The 17,180-nt window shown below is 46.7% G+C and overlaps 1 protein-coding gene across 6 annotated transcripts in view; it reads left to right on the top strand.

Moving 5' to 3' along the window:
• Positions 1–17,180, top strand: part of MYLK (myosin light chain kinase) — a 269,948-nt gene that overhangs the window by 145,919 nt on the left and 106,849 nt on the right. For all 6 annotated transcript variants that reach the window (XM_061194266.1, XM_061194267.1, XM_061194261.1 and 3 more), the window contains 7 exons: positions 3,887–3,935; positions 4,854–5,019; positions 5,983–6,148; positions 8,545–8,563; positions 9,730–10,265; positions 10,827–11,033; positions 15,345–15,479. In XM_061194266.1, the coding sequence (XP_061050249.1) occupies positions 3,887–3,935; positions 4,854–5,019; positions 5,983–6,148; positions 8,545–8,563; positions 9,730–10,265; positions 10,827–11,033; positions 15,345–15,479 (1,278 nt within the window). The remainder of the gene's footprint in view (positions 1–3,886; positions 3,936–4,853; positions 5,020–5,982; positions 6,149–8,544; positions 8,564–9,729; positions 10,266–10,826; positions 11,034–15,344; positions 15,480–17,180) is intronic.

Below are 17,180 nucleotides of genomic sequence, written 5' to 3'. Positions count from 1 at the left end.
TGAGTGAAGAACCACTATTTTAAGCAGTCCTTAAAATCTGCTTTGAAGTTGCCTGCAAGTGGGGTGACTGCTCCCCGGTTTGCCTGGAACAGTCCTGATTTACTCCTGTTGTCCGGGCAGAATTATTAATTATGCCCCTTTCAGTGTCCAGAGTCTCTGTTTGGATGATAAATTATATCATCTCACATTTTTAGAAGTATTTCTTCTTCTCACCATCGTGATCACATTATTCCCCTTTTGGCAGCATTCTCTGTGTCTACTCAGTCTTTGACAAAATGTGCTTAGTATCTCCACTATTGAACTTTTAACTCCTAAAACCTGCTAGCATCCTCTCTTACTCATCCTTGAAAAATCTGAGATGACTGTTTAAATACCTTTGGTGCCTTGGCCTTTTTTTCCCTCTCACTAACTCGATCCTGTCTTCACCAATTCTCTTAACTTACTCTTCTATTTTTGGCATTTCTACCTTAATCCCCTTTCCACTTATTTTTCTACATAGCCTTGCTGTTCTGCCAGATTTTCATACTTTCACAAAATTAATTTTGCCTTATCTGACAATTTGCAACTTCAAATTTTTGCCTATAAATAGACCCTGTTAGCTATTTTAGCCCAAATTCTCTGTTTGCTTTGATGTATGTCTCTGGTGTTGACACACATTAAGATGAGCATTCCTCAATTCCATTTTTAGCTGACTGCTTTATATGTTACCTTTGGATTTTACCATAAACTGCTCTTACTCTGATACAGAAGTACCTCCAAACAGCACACTTTTGGTATTCTTTGAGGAAATGCCATATTTTTGCTCCATCTTTTAAGGAGTAAAGGAATTTTAGCCTTTGGATTAAGACATTTAGCTCCCAAGAGTTTTAAAGATTCTTAGTATAATTTTTTTATTGTGATAAAATACATATTACATAAAATTTGCCACTTTAACCATTTTAAAGCATGCAACTCAGTGGCATTAAGGACATTCACAATGGTGTGCAGCCATCACCACTGTCTAGCTCCAGAACTTTTCATCACCCCAAATAGAAACCCCACACCCATTGAGCAGTCACTCCACTCCCCCCTCCCCCAGCCCCTGGCAACCACTCAATCTGCCTTCTGTCTCTGTGGATTTGCCTCTTCAGAACATTTCATATAAATGGAATCATACATTTTGTGTGTGTCTGGCTTTTTTCACTTAGCAAAAATTTTCAAGGTTAATCTGTGTTGTAGCATGTATCATTACTTTATGCCTCTGCATGGCTGAATAATATTTCATTGTATAGATAGACCTTGTATTGTTTATCCATTCATCTGTTGATCAGTCTGATTTTTTAAATTAATTAATTAATTTTTTTTATTAAAGTATAGTTGATTTACAATATCGTGTTGGTTTCAGGTGTACAGCACAGTGATTCAGTTATATGTACACATATTCCTTTTCAGATTCTTTTCCCTTATAGGTTATTATAGAATACTGAGTGTAGTTCCTTGTGCTATACAGTAGGTCCTTGTTGGTTATCTATTGATCAGTCTAATTTTTATCAAATCTTTACCCCAGTGTGAAATGAGTGGTACAGTAGCATGACAAGTGCAGTGAAGGGTACCCGGATATTTTAGATGAGAGTCTTAGTGATTGGTGTGTGCCTAATGCTGTGGAATAGAGCATGTATAAGAGGGAATTACGTTTTGATATATTTTCTTCTGGTTGTTTCACTATGTTTGGGTATTTTATCTTATTTTTACCTGATTATGATCACGTTGAATAGAAAATTTTGCATGCTGCTCTTTTTTTCATAAAATTCATTCATTTAACAAATATTTGAATACTTACTATGTGCTGGGCACTGGCCTGGATACTTCTGAGGAATAAAAAGTTCTGGTGGGAGTATGGTTTGGGAGTTATTATGGATATTATTTAAAGCTATGGGACTAAGACCCCCCCCTGGGGAAGAGTCCATAGAGCTGAGGAGAGGACCCAAGACTCAGCCCTAGGGCGCTCTCAGAGGTAAAGTTCCAGAAGAGAAGGAGGTTGAGGAAAGAATGGGCAACCTGGTAAAAGCAGGAGAGTCTGGAGGAGAAAGTGCTTTGGAGAGGAGTGGCCCCTGCTGTCAAGTGCTACTGAGTGAGATTGTGAAGAGGATTAACCACTGGGTTTGGCAAGATGGTGGTCGGAATGGAGCTCAGTGGAGTGGAGAGGATCACAGCCCAGCTGGAGTGTGCTGAAGAGCAAATGATATAATATTTTTAACATATTTCTGCATGTTTCATATATTCTTAAACATAATTTGGTGGCAGAATAAGATGTCTAATTGTACATTTTACTAAGCCACTTATTGTCTACCTACTGTATGACATTTATGTTGTTTCCAATATTTACTACTACAAACAAGACCAAAGAGAGTAGCTTTGTAAACTTTCTTTCCTACTTTTAGCATCGTTTCCTTTAACTGGAGAGACAGAAAGGAAGATGCTGATCTAAGAGCAGAGCATCTTTAAAGCTGATGATTCTCATTTGCTCAAATACTTTCTAAAAGAACTTCCTCCAGTGGTGTCCGAGGGACCCCAGCATCTTGACTGCAGTTGTCAGTTGGGCCCTCCCAGAACAGGTCTCTCCTTTTATCAGCTTATAAGTTCTTTTAACCTTGAACAGAGAATTGAATGACAAGAACTAAACCCACATTATGGGATGAAAACTATACACGGCTCACTAAATAGTTATGTTAAGCAGAATGCATGTACAACAATTGTCAACCCATATGGCATCACAACTTAAATGTGATGCAGGCATTGTTATTAACCCTTTTTCACTAAGGTCCTGGTATAACCTTAAACCAGATATGGCTGAGGGAAGTACTCAGCCATGATCTTCACCTTCCATTCCTATGTTCCTATGCATTCACATAGATGTGATCAGTGCTGGAATTTAAGGAAGTTTACCCTTTTCCGGGAGACACCCTGCAGATCTCCCATTGCAGCTGCCTGCCGATATCAGGGAATGACTTCTACCCTTTCCATGCGTGCCTTGGGTGGAGTTTTATAAACATTCCCAGTTTGTCGCAGAAAGAGAACAACTTCCAGGCTGATTGTCATCTCAAAAATGTCCTCCTCTCCCCCTCCCCATTCCTCAAAAACACCCCACTGCTATATAGTCACTTCCTGGTCACGTTATGAGTTGTTCCTCCCAGCAGCAGCAGTTGGATAAAGGAGCTGACCCCAGTCGCCTTGCAGAGTCTGCTATTTAACTGCTTCCCGCCCAGCACAGCAGCACCTCACCCAGGACCGGCAGTGCCCAGTGTCCTGCTGGTGCAGGTTCTGGGAGGTGCTGGCCGCTCTGGAGCTTGTCTCCTGTGATCTGCTCCATTCCAGCAGGACAGATCCTACTGTTTGCTGGGCTTTAAGTGGAAGGGTGCAGTGGTGATTGGGTCAGACAGGAATAGATGTAGTAAGAGAGATGCATGTGCATCTCCCCTGTCCGTTCAAGTGGCTCCTTTTCTGGAGAGGTCCTGATCGCCACAGATCATCCCCGAGTGGAAGGTCCAGGGGCATATAACCACTCAGCAGAATGGTGGAGTGTTCTAGAATAGGTAGACCGGGATGCTTTCCTGTACCATTACTGGCTCTGTGACTCAAGTGGGTGACTTCATGTCTCCGAATCTCATTTTTCTCACCTGTTTAAAAAATTAGAAGGATGATGTAATGCCAGCCTCCTTAAAGTATTGCGGGAAATCCATGCAACGATGCATGTAAAGTGCCCACCATAGAGCCTGAGCCAGTATGGGCTCGGTCAGGGTGAACTGTTACCCCCCACCCCCTCTGACTCTTTCTGGCTTTTGTTGCTCCCAGTTTGTGGCTCAGACCGGACTTTTCAAGCCTCTTTCTCTTTGTTTCCTACTTGCAGGGCGCTTTGTGAAGAAGCATGGTCAGCCTCTTGTTTCCAAACCCTTGGGGTAAGTTCCAGGATGTCCAACCCAGCGTAAGGTAACTGGCGTTTCCTGAGGGCTTGGCAGAACAGCCTGGGGAGCAAGTCTTCTCAAACATCTTGGGTTATGATAACTAAAGCGGGAGCCTATTGGGGTGTGATGTGTCAGTCACACGGCACCTCCTGACCTGGAGGCCTCTATAGATACCCCTTTGACTAGTCCAGTTGCTAAATGGAAGTGGGCTATGTGGCCATAGTCTGCAGGGGTCCCTAACAACCAAGGCAACAGAAGACTTAAACAAGCAGACTTAGAAGAGGTAGTCAGTATGTGAATTTCTTATGGCAAGTAAGCCTAAATTGGTGAGGGTAAGTAACAGCGGCTGCTGTAACAGACAAGCCCCCAAATCGCAATGGCTTGACACAGGGAAAGGTGATTTCTTACTCAAGCAAAGTCAGCTCACATATTCTTGGACAGGTGGAAAACCTTCCCATTATCTTTCAGGGACCCAGGCTCCTTCTGTTTTGTGGCTCCACCATCTCCTAGGCCTTGGAGCCTCAGCAGGACTCTCTGCATCTAGCCAGAAAGGTGGGCAAGAGAGACTGTGGAGCATAGCACAGGAGGTTTTGATGGGTCCAGCCTAGAAATGGCACATGGTGTTTCTGCTTTCTGCTCACAGTCTTTTGGCCAAAGCCCAGCTTTGGCCAGACCTCAGTAGAATTCAAGCATACCTAACTTTAAGGGAGGCTAGTAACTGAAGGCTAGCTGCTTGCCCAGGAGGTGGAGGAAATAGGTTTTGGTGCCACAGATTTTTCCAGAAATGTGTTTGAGGCACAGAATTGGGAAGGTTGCCCTTTGCTGGTTTCTGAGCCCAACTTAAGTAAGTTGGGTGGGGACAGAGAGAAAAGGATCTGCATTGCTGTAGATTCTCTGCTGATTTCTTTCCAGGGACAGATTTGCAGCCCCTGCGGTGGAGACCCGTCCTAGCATCTGGGGAGAATGCCCACCAAAGTTTGCTACTAAGCTGGGCCGAGCGGTGGTCAAAGAAGGACAGATGGGGCGATTCTCCTGCAAGATCACTGGCCGGCCCCAGCCACAGGTCTCCTGGCTCAAGGTGAGGTTTTGTCTGCCCTGACTCTGGGTTAGATCCCTGGACTACTGGGAGTCTGTCTTCCCAATCAGTCCCTTCCACTTCAACCGTAGAGCGTCCTTGAGGTTCTCATGTGTTTGGTAGCCGTGCCTGTTCTTGCCCCTGTTTGCACATTCTCCCTGTGTTACTCAGCCCACGATGTCCTGTAATCCACACACTCACAAAACAGTATAAAACTTCCGAGTCAAGACAGACCTGACCATGTCAAGAGAGTGGAGTTTGAAATCTGGGGCTGATTTCAAGCCACAGCTCCCTGATTGACAAAGCATGAGATGCTGGGCAAAGCACTTGATCTCTTAGAACCCCAGCTTCCTTATCTATGAGGCAGAGATAACCCCACCTACCTCCAAATACTGTTGGGAGGCTCCACGTGGAGTGCTTTATAAATCATTCAGGGCTGAACAATGTGAAGACAGAGGTGGGGGAGGGGGTGGGGGAGGGGGAAGAGGAGGCAGCAGTGGGGAGGGGGAGCAGCCCATGTTAACAGGGCAGTGAGGAGCCCTGGGGGTCAAGGCCAGGGAGAGGAGCTTTTTCACAGATGGAACTCCTGGATAAAAATGAGTGACAGGATGCCTTTTCCCTGTTTCCTGATTCTCCCGTACTGACCCTGGAACATCAATAAAAGGAGGAGGGAGGCAGAGGAGAACTAAAGTGAGGAAAATAGGATTTCCCACCTCAAACTAGGGCTCCTTTGAAACAGGTTCCATACACCTGCCCTCAGCTGGACCGAACACCACAGCGCATCCATGCGCCTCGGGTCAGGGCCCTTGGGTTGCCCTCAGGCTGCTCTCCAAGCATGTTGACAGAGCCCAGAGCAGAGGGCCCTGCTGTGCACGCCTGGTGTCTGTCCCACCTGGATTGGCAGGAGGTAGGACAGAGTCAAAAGGTGAGCACTTTCTCTGACCAAGCTGCCTATGCCATCCACAGGGAGATGTTCCCCTGCAGCCCAGTTCCCGTGTGTCTATGTCTGAGAAGAATGGGGTGCAAGTCCTGGAAATCCACGAGGTCAACCAAGATGACGTGGGAGTGTACACGTGCATGGTGGTGAACGGGTCAGGGAAGGCCTCCATGTCTGCTGAGCTCTCCATCCAAGGTATCAGGTGGTGGGAGGGCTAGTGCTGGACCGTCCCTTCCTGGAGTCCCTACCCTCCTAGAAGGAGCTGCTTGTTCATTACATGTCTGTGTGTTACACGTGTCACACTTACCTACTCATGTGTCCCTCCCCAGGGGCAGGGTCTTGAATCAGAAGAAAGGGTAGGCGAGTAGCACAGACACGGCCACGGAGGAAGATGCTTCACGTGTGTCTGCACACCTGTGTTCAGTTTTTCCTTCTTGCTCAGACTCCTTTTTTATTTACATCTCTAATTGCCTTTTGGAAGAGTGGGCATTGCTAATGTCTTGCCATCACCTCAGATTTAACCTGCCTGAAATTGATCTTGTCATCCATCCTGTCGTTCAGATCAGGTGCTCTCTCAGCGTAACTCTTTGCTTCCCACCAGACTGGGCATTTCAGCATCGCCTTTGACTCGCTGTCTCTTCTTGCTGTAGTCATCAGCCCCAGTAAACTCTTCTCTTGAAATCTCTTTGAATATGCCTCTCCCTTACATTCCCCTTGGTTCTGCCAAGTCCAGCCTGGGGAAGCCAGAGTGTGCGGAGGGGGAAGGGGATTGACGTCACTTCATTCTAGCGGGAACCTTGAGCAGGCTGGGATTTGGGGATCTGGGAGGGAAATGACCTTACTCTCTCCTCCTCCTTTCTGTTTTTTTAAAATTTATTTATTTATTTATTTATTTTTATTTTTGGCTGTGTTGGGTCTTCGTTTCTGTGCGAGGGCTTTCTCTAGTTGCAGCAAGCGGGGGCCACTCTTCATCGCGGTGCGTGGGCCTCTCACTATCACGGCCTCTCTTGTTGCGGAGCACAGGCTCCAGACGCGCAGGCTCAGTAGTTGTGGCTCACGGGCCTAGTTGCTCCGCAGCATGTGGGATCTTCCCAGACCAGGGCTCGAACCCGTGTCCCCTGCATTGGCAGGCAGATTCTCAACCACTGCGCCACCAGGGAAGCCCTCCTCCTCCTTTCTTATCCTCATTTCTTTGATTGTCCTCTTCCCCATCTCTTTCCTTTCTCAGAAAATACCCCTTCTTGCTTTCTGTACATTTTTGGCCCAAGTGTGTTCACTACCCACAGAAACAAATTTATTCTACATTGCAACCCAGGAGATAGATAGATAGATAGATAGATAGATAGATAGATAGATAGATAGATAGATAGACAGATAGATGGAGAGAGAGAGAGAGAGAGAGATTTAACTAAAACAAGTTTTATGAAACAATCCTGAGTAGTATTATGTACAGTACATGCTGGCATTTTCTCTTCCGTTCTACACCATTAAAAGAAAAAACCCTGGGGACTTTCCTGGTGGTCCAGTAGGTAAGACTCCACGCTCCCAATGCAGGGGACCCGGGTTCGATCCCTGGTTGGGGAACTAGATCCCACATGCTGAAACTAAAAAAAAAAAAAAAAAAGATCCCGCGTGCCACAAGTAAGACCCGGTGCAGAAAAAAATAAATAAATAAATAAATAAATATTTTAAATAAATAAATAAAGTGTAGGACTACCACATAAGAAAACGTTGGCAATTAAAAAAAAGAAAAAGAAAAAACCCTTGTCCTGACCATAGCATTTGACTTCACAACTCACTACAGACTCAGGACCTGCTGTTAGTCATCTGGAGAAGTGTTTTAGTCCCTCTCCCTTTACTTGCCCCTGCACTGAATTAAAGAAGTTTCCTTCTGAAGCACTTAATGACATTTTGTTTGAAAATATTCCCAGAAAAAGCCCCTCAAATAACCAAAACAAAAAGGGATAGATAAGATTGGCAAAAGGTTGATATTTCCCTAATCTGGGTGTAGGCTTTCAGTGTTTGTTATATCCTTCTCTGTACTGTTGTATATTTTGTAATTTTCCATGATAAAAATGTTTTAAAATCATGTGGCAAGAAAAACATATCTAGTAATTGTATGTTTTTTCTTTGAAGAACTGAATAAAATTACACTTTCTCTGTACACTTTAAAATGAAGCAGGTATTTGTCAAAAATGATCACTGGGGGTTTCTTTTGAGGGCCACATGCAAGTTAAACTGTTTGGGTTTGAAGTTTTCAGTAGGGTGGTTTTTGTTTCCTTCTGTGGGCTAGAGAACAGGAAGCTCCAGTGCCCAGGGCGGGGCAGCAGAGGCTGCCATAAAGGGCCCAGGGCCGTGCTGGAAGCTTAACAGTGTCTCCAGGGCTCAGAGGAGTTTCTCAGATTAACCCAAGAAGTTCAGGACCAGGGAAGCTGAAAGGAGAGAGGGAGGGAGGACCATAGCTGATGGGGAAAGTGAGAGTTTGGGAAGCCAAACTCTGTCATAAACAAGAGATTGTTGTCTTATCACTTTCTGTTCTTGGTGTATAAAACATTCCACTAACGGTCTTTCTACCTTCTCCCTTTTTCCAGGCTTGGACGATGCCAATAGGTATGTGTAGGCTTTGTGATTATCATGTTTCCATCTTGAAATGCCCTGAGAGAAAAGAGGGCTCGTAATCAAGAAACGCCCTGAATTTCTGAGTCACCGTATAGGGGGGAGAACTGACTGTTTGGGGGGCATTGTTTTATTTGGGGTGTTTAGTTTTATTCTATTGTAATTTGCTGTCCAGGTTCTGTGTCAGGCTTGCCATCAGCATTGAGACTCTCGCAGACCCTGCTCAGTATCTTTACTAGTTAGCTGTCATTAGGAAGGGCACTGCTCTGCAAGGATGCCCTCCACGTTCAAGGCCAGAATCTACTTGCTCACCCAGCACGTCTTCATCGGGAGAGCTTCCTTTCCTGAGCGTGAGGCTCTGTGCTAGATGCTGGGTATGCATGGTGAGCTGTCTAGTGTAGAGAAGGGCCTTAAACAGAGCCACACAAAACATAAGCGCTAAACATAAGTCTACGAGAAGCGCTAATTTGGAGTAGAGGGTCAGAGAACCCCTTTTTGAAAGCTTGATGTTTGAGCTCAGGCCTGTGAGGAGTAGTATGAGCTAAGAGAGGAAAAGCTCAGGGAGAAAGTGTTCCAAACAGAGGTGTTGCAGGTGTGAAAGTGGTGAGGTGAGAGGGAGCCTGGGGCTCAAAGAACCCTGAGGGGCTGCAGCCTGGTAGGCACTGGAGACAGTGTCTTGGGGGGGTCCACGCAGAGCCAGCTCCCACATGGCATCCATGCAGGCCGTCTTGAACAGCTCAGTTTTACTCTTAATCGAGTGGAAAAGCTGTTGGAAATTCTTAAGCTTAAAATGGCATCATTCAATTTATGTTTTTAAAAGATGGACTGTGCGTCCCGGGTGGAACACGGGTTAGGGCCCGTGTGGACAGCGGACACCACTTGTCTGAACCAGGTCGGGGCTTGTGGAGAAGAGAAAAAGGGCAGATGTAATGAGTGTGGATAGAACACTGGGCTGGGGATGAGGGGCAGGGAAGACCGAGAATGGCTGCTTGTTTTCTGGCTGGAAACTGAGCAAACTGCAGAGAAAGACCTCGGCTCTTACTCTGTCTTGATCTGTGGGCTTTTGTAATCCCAGGAGTCTGGGCTTGTAATGTGTAACCAGATGATTGTTCTATTCCTTCTTCTGCCCCACTGTCCCCCGCCACGCATCCGCCAAACAGGTCGCTTGTGAGAGGAACAAAAGTGGCCAATTCAGACATCAGGAAGGAAGTGACCAATGGAATCGCTCAGGGGCTGAAACTGGATGGCCTGGAGGCTGCAGCTGAGAGTAAGAACTGCTCCAGCATCCAGAGAGGTGGCTCCCCGACCTGGGCCACGGGGAGCCAGCCTCAGCCCCCGAGGGAATCTGAGCCGGAGCCATCGGGCGACTCGCCCGGAAAGGCCCTGAGGACCCCCGTCCTGCAGAAGACTTCCAGCACCATCACCCTGCAGGCCGCAAAAGCGCAGCTGGCACCGAGAGTGCCAGTCTCGGGAGCCCTGTCTCCTTCCAGAGAAGAGAGGGAGAAGCCAGCTGCTCGCCCTCCAGCCGCCCTCCACACCAGGCAGTGTGGCCTGGGAAGCCAAGACACTGTGAGCCAGGTTGCTACCCGGAAGGTCCCCACGGAGGGCCAGGGGGACACAACATTCCCCAAATTTGAGAGCAAGCCCCAAAGCCAGGAAGTCAGTGAGGATCAGCCAGTCAAGTTCAGATGCGAGGGTGAGTAGAGCTGCCTGAGGCCGCTGGTGCCCACACTTAGCCCCCGGGTGGCCACTCCCTTCCTTTGGCTAAGTGGTCAGAGTCTCCTGTATCCCCCGGCCCCTTGGACTAGAGCCCCTTCCCCGACCCTGGGAAGCACCTTACAGGGGTCTCCCCTCCGGAAGGACTCAATCTCGTCATATCTCTTGTTCTGGAGAAACTCCCAGCAGTGACCCATTGTTCATGGTTGGAGACAGCATTGACCCTGAGCCCTAATTCTCACCACCCTCCGTGGGAAACCCATCACCACCATCTCCACCACACACAAGCCGCAGGGTCCCCTCCTCTTTCCTCCCTCTGGCTGATCTGGAGACCTAGCTTATCACCTTGTAGCCCTCCTCCCCAAGGACCCTGCCTCCGTCTTGGGATGTGGGGTGGAAGGGTAAGAAAGCGGGTTCAAGCGTGAGGGCGGCTGCACGCGGGACTGGGCTCTGCCCTCCGGCTCAGCCTCTCCACCCCTTCCTGCGCCCCACAAGTACAGCGTGCTCTCGGGGGCCTCCCGTCCTTCACCTGGCCCTGTAGTTTCAGGGATCCCGAAGCCCGAAGTGACCTGGTTCCTGGACGGTGCCCCCTTGAGGAGAAGAGAAGGCACCATCGAGGTTTATGAAGCTGGGGGGACCCATTACCTCTGCCTCCTGAGAGCCCGGGCCAGGGACAGCGGGAACTACAGCTGCACAGCCGCCAATGTCCGAGGCCGGGTGTCCTGTGGCTGGACCCTCCTGGTGAAAAGTGAGTACATTCCTCCAGGTCACCCCGGGTTCCCTGAGGGAGGACCTTTATGGGGTGCTTCATACACGCACAAGCGTCACCTCCTGCAGCCCCCCGCCCAGGGTGTGCCACCCGACAGAAACATCGCCCCCACCCACCGGCCAAGGCCAGAGTCACTGCTCCAGGAGAGTGATTCCTGATCAGGAGTTCACATCCGAATCACCTCAGAATAACATGCCCAGGCCCCAGGCCCAGCCCAGCTGTGAGCTGCCAAGTCTCACTTTGGTAACCACAGAGAACCAGATCGACACACTGGGAGTGATGTGAGGTGATGTGAGTGCCACATCTTTTGTGCTCATTATAGTGTCTGTTTATAAAAGTAGTGCATGTTCATTGAGAGGAATTTAAACAATGTATATAATCTTATGACTCAGAAGTAAATGATAGTTTAATATTTTTAAAACAAATTTAGCTTTGTGCTGTTTGTATACTGCTTACTATTCTAATTTGCTCACGTTACATAAGCATCTTTCTATACTATTTCTTTCTATATTTTTTAATATCGTTTAAAAGCATGCTTTGTAATGGCCGTATAATATTTCATAGAACGATGTTTAGGCATGGCCTTATTGTTGTTTCCATTTAGATTGTTTCTATTGTTTCCATTTCTTCACTACTGTAACAGAACTGTGTTCAATAGCCTTGCACCCATCTATCTCTCTGTAAGATTTCCCCTTCACTTTAAATGCTATTTAGGGACCCTAGACTCATGTCATACTATTGAGGAACTTATTAAACCACAGCACATTGCAGGCTGATGGAAACTCTATGAGACAAATAACCTTCACCTATTTTTTCAACAAGTAAATTGCAAGCCAAAAGGAAAGAAGGAACAAACTGTAGGAAACTTAGACGAAAAGACACATAAGAGACACCAATAGTTGCAATACATGGACTTTGCATGGATCCTGATGGAGACACCTTTAAAAAAATTTTTTTTGTAAGAACATCAGGAAAATTTGAGCACTGACAAGATATTCAGTATAAAGGAGTTAGTGCTATTTTTAAGATGTGATGGTGGATCTCGTGGTGATTTTTTTCAAAGTCCATATATTTTAGAGATATAAGTTGAGTTATTTACTGGTGAAATGATATGATTTATGATATTTACTTCAGATATAATCCATGTGTGGTGGGACTCAGTGGGGGGTATGAATGAAGTGAGATTGGCCATTATGAAAGTTGAGAAACAGGGATATGATGATTCACTATACAGCTTTCTCTACTTTTGTGTATGTTTGAAATTTGCCATAATAAATGTTTCCAAAAAAAGAGCTTACTAGTTCATTCACACAGTAAGATGCCATGAAGCCAGGGGAACGAATGTGCCTGACCTGTAGACCCTGCTAGTGAAACCTGTCCAAGATATGTTAGTACAGGGGACAAGCCAAGCGCAGAGAGAGCCGTGTGTATCATATGCTGTTTGTGTTAAAGGAAAAGAAACCTATGTACACAAAGCAAACTGATGCTTGTGTGTGCATAAACATTTCTGGAAGGGTCCACAAGTTACCTCTAGGAAGAGAAACTGGGGGTCCAGGAAGGGGTGAGAGGTAGTCTTGCTTTTCACTGTATACCATTGACTCACTTCTTAATTGGGAATTTTACTACATTTGTCAGTTCCTCTGCAAGGAATATTATCCATTCATTTGGAGGTGGGAGCGCCTGTAGGCAGAGGTCCCAGGTCGGGGAACCTGAGCTTCATCATCCAGGGCTCTGTGTCAGGGCGGGGTACTCACCTAGCATTGTGTCCACCAAAGGTTAAAAACCAAGAAGCTTTGGTTGGAGTGTTAGCTACTATTATTAAATGGAAGCTGTGCGTGGAGACTGTACCTGCAGCAAGTTGGGGGTGAAAGACAATGTGGGCTTTAAAGCCACCGCAGAGCTGGGCGAGGGGGTGGAAACTGGGCATGCCACAAAGCTTGCTGTTCTTACCAAGATTCAGCTGTGTGTTTGTTTGTTTTAGAATGAAGGCTGCTCAGAATGCTGCAAGCCTTTGGGTAATTTCCAGAGTTCTGATAAAGTTGATGTTCAGTACTTTTGCCAGGGTTCCTGTTCCTTGTCTGGAGGAGCAGACTTATGGAAGTCCTTAGTGTGCCATTCCAGAAGTCCTGCTTGACTGCCTTTCTCCTTAGCTGTTCTCTAGAAGGCTTCACCAAGATGTAGGTCGTCTAACACCTCTTCCTCTCTCTCTTCCTATCACTGCAGAAAAGCTGCCTGTTTCCCTTACCAAGACTTCTCTTTCCATCCCTCCCATCCCCACAAAGATCGGGTCTAATAACGATTGACTGTCCCACCATTTCTTCAGTCTCTCCCCGTCCCCCTATCTAGAGGCCTCTTTCTCCTCCCTACAGGTGTGCTCTGGTCTCCCCTCAACTAAAAAGAAAAAGAAAATCTTCATTCTGCTTCACTGACCCTTAAGCTCCCACGTTCCCTCTCCATTTACCCCAAAACGTGCTGCTAGTCCGGTCTCCACGCCCAGCTTCCATCTGATAATAACAGCTAATCCCCCACTGAAAGCCTGTTCAATGTGCCAGACTTCGTGCTAAAAGCTTTACTTGCATGGCCCCATTTAGTTATCCCAACAATCTCATGAGATAGAGTCACACCCATTTTCCAAATGAGAATACTGAGCTGTCGTGAGGTTAAGTGACTTGTTCAAGGTCCCATGCCTTGTAAAAGATAGCATATTCCTAACCCATGTTGGTCTGACACAAAAGCCCATATTGTTTTCAGTGACTCCCAAAGGCATTTCTCTAATGAGGGAATTCGATGCCGGCCAAAGGGGTGGAGGTGGTGCCTCCCCCCACCTGTCCAGATAGGCTGGCATCCCTTCCCTCGGTACCAGTCCCATTCAGATGCACCACATCCTGACTTGTAGCTGTGCTCCCACTGCCTACTCTCCCTTTAGGGGAGCTCGGGGCTAGAGGAAGAAGTGTGGATGTAAAGTCAGAGAACTGGGTGTAAAGCCTTGCTTCACCATTGGGCTTGACTATGGGAAATTATGAACTTCATCTATAAAACGAGCTAAAGATAGCAGTCTCGTGGCACTGTCACCTCTGGAAAAGTACCTGGTAAGCCCTCGAATATTAGCCTTTGCCCTTAAACCTTTGCTGTATAATATGGTTTTCCCCTCATCACTGTATTGAATAGCTTCTCTTGAAAAGTACCAGTGAGATATCTTCTTATCACCAAATCCAGTTGCCTTTTCTCAGCTATCAGCCACCTTCACTCTTCTGCAGCATGTTCTGGGTGTTGTAGAAGAGATTTTCTATCCCTATTGCTCTTAATTATGGCCCCCAAACTACAAAATACTCCCCAACTCACCTATTTAGAAGGCTTCTGGAGAGTTCAGCTCAGTGGTTCTCAGTGAGAAAGTGAATCAGAATCATGAGGGGGACCGAGTAATGCATTGTCTCAGGCCCCCAGTGCTTCTGAACCACTGGCCTAGGTTGGAAAACTAGAACCCATGTAAGTCCTTGTCATTTGATTCTGTCCTGGAATTGGAAAAATTAATTATAATAATTTAAAATTGAAATGTCCTCACCAATGGGCCTGTGGTCTCTACAAGTGAAAAAGATATTCACAAGAGTGTGCAGGGTCTTTAGCTATTACATACAATGTTTCAGTGTTCATCCTTGTACATATATCTCTTGAGTAAACCATAAGGGGATATTTCTATGATTAGATCATAGAGGTTGCCAGCCTATTTTTTTAATTTATAAATTGTTCTTTGAGTCAGCTTAGGCAATTTATGTTTTCCTAAAAAATCTATTTTATCCACATTTTCAATCTAATGAAACATTTCGGCCAAGGATTTTTAAAATCAAAAAAAAAAATGTGTGCATCGTCTGATGGGACACGTCAAAGACGATAAAAGACACCAGAAAGTAGAATAGGGCCAAGAAAGGGGGAAGGAGGAGCTCTGCGGATGCTCCAGGATAGTGAAAGTCAAGACAAGACGGGGGGGTGGGGTGGGGTGGTGGTGACGGGGGGGACTTGTGTCCCGGAGGAGAGGAGGCCAGCTTTGTCCTGAGCACTCCCAGACCTGGGGTGTCTTGTGACAGGGAAAAAGCCCCTGCCAGTGACTCTGCCTTAGGCTCCACGTCTCTGCCTTAGTGGTGCTGCCTGCTTCCCTGTGTGATGATGGGTCAGGCAAAGCCAGGCCACCGAAGAAGCAAGCTCTGGGCGCCCAGGGCAGTGAGGTGTCAGCCTTCGGTCAGTCAACAGCACAGGTCAGCTGTGATCTGACCTGTCTGTTCTTTGCCTTCACAGGGCTGGCCGTGATGGAGGCAGCCCCCTCATTCTCCAGTGTCCTGAAGGACTGCACTGTCGTTGAGGGCCAGGACTTTGTGCTGCAGTGCTCAGTGCAGGGGACCCCGGTGCCCCAAATCACTTGGCTGCTCAATGGTGAGTCCCCCCTGCTCCAGCTGCCTGGGCCCTTGACCCTGCCTGCATTCTCACTTGGCTTCCCCACATATCACTCTGAACCGTTTATGCATGAGAAGGAAGCACGGGGTACAGAGAGAGCATGGGACCTGGGAGTCTGCTAATGCCTGGCTGGGGACACTGGGCAAGTTTTATTCCTGTCTGAGCCTTGAGCTCCTCGTCTGCAAGACAAGAATAATGCCACCTACCTTCCAGGGTGGCGGTTGTGAAAATTAAATTAGATCCTTTATATAAAACAGTTAATGAGATGCCTGGCACCTAGGTGCCCAAGCAATTTAGTTCCTTTTCATATGGCCAGGCTCAGAGTGGCCCTCAATAAATATTTGTTGAGTCAATAAATGAACAAATATACCAACAGATTAATGAACCACACTAGCAGTTGCTCATGGGATCTTGCCTTTTATTTAGCAGCAAGTGGTTTGGGGATTTATAGACCAGTAATTCTTTTTAACATTATAGTCCTATAGAGACATCCCAACTTTTTTTTTTTTTTTTGCCAAGTAAGGTCCTTTGGAAAAAAAAATTATTATATATTATCACCCTTCTCTTTTTAAAAAAAAAAAAAGCCTTTAAATTCCAAAAGTATGGGAGTACTCTATTATTAGAACTGAGAACAGTCCATAAAATTGGTGAAATTGAGTGGGGTCTGCTTTGGGGATCTGCAGGGAGGATGAAGGATCTGCACTTGTCCTTCTCCGTATCGAGTGGTTGGGTGACCTTGGACACCCCCCTTTACCTCTTTGGGCATCGGCTTCTTTATTGGTGAGGAGATGGGCTGGAACAGAAGGTTTGGGTCTCTGCCAGCTCTCACGCTGATGGAATAGGCTCCTTAAGGGAGCAGCGGCCCCGTCACCTGTGCACCAAATAGCCCCAGTCATTTCTGCACCATTGCCGTGTTGCCTGTGAACCTGCCTCATCGGTATAGTTTGCTTAGGCTTTGCTAGAAATGATCTTTGGTCAGTGAGAGAAGTTGCCTTGGGGTCTCCCTATGTGTGGGCAGAGAGGTGAGAATTGGGGTCTCCACCCCTCATTACGGACAGAGCTCCTATCGGATTCCGTGACTGACTGCAGGGAGGCAGCCTCCTTGCAGCTGGAACAGAGCATGGTTGTTAAAGACTAGGAAGGGCTCTGAGCAAGAGAGTTTCCCTTCCGCCTGTCTCACACTCCAGGCCAGACATCAAGAAACATTGTCAATAAAGGACCAGTTGGTAAGTATTTCCAAATTTGCAGACCATGCAGTCTCTGTCACAGCTACTCAACTCTGCTGTCATGGCACAGAGCGCAGCCAGAGACAACATGTAAATGAATGGGTGTGGCTGTACTGCAATAGAACTTTATTTATGGGCACGTGAATTTCACACAATTGTCACACGTCATGAAATATTCTTCCTTTGATTTTTTTCCCACCATTTAAAATATGAGAAACTATCCTTAGCTTTTGGGCTATACAAAAACAGGCGTCAAGTGGGATTTGGCCCACGAGCAGGAGTTTGCTGACCCCTGGTCTACACCTCTCCAAACTGAAAAGCAACCCCACCTTACTCTTGGCGAATCTTGGCATTTTCACACTCTTCCCACTAGAGGGCGATCATGCACAAGTCGGGGACCCTTGGCCGCCAACTCTGATCTCACCAGTCTTGGAGCTGGGAGTTCTGTGTTGCC

This window comes from Eubalaena glacialis, chromosome 6 (assembly GCF_028564815.1).
Source record: "Eubalaena glacialis isolate mEubGla1 chromosome 6, mEubGla1.1.hap2.+ XY, whole genome shotgun sequence".
NCBI lineage: Eukaryota > Metazoa > Chordata > Mammalia > Artiodactyla > Balaenidae > Eubalaena > Eubalaena glacialis.
Note: the sequence above shows the minus strand (reverse complement) of the source record. Positions and strands in the feature narration are given on the sequence as shown.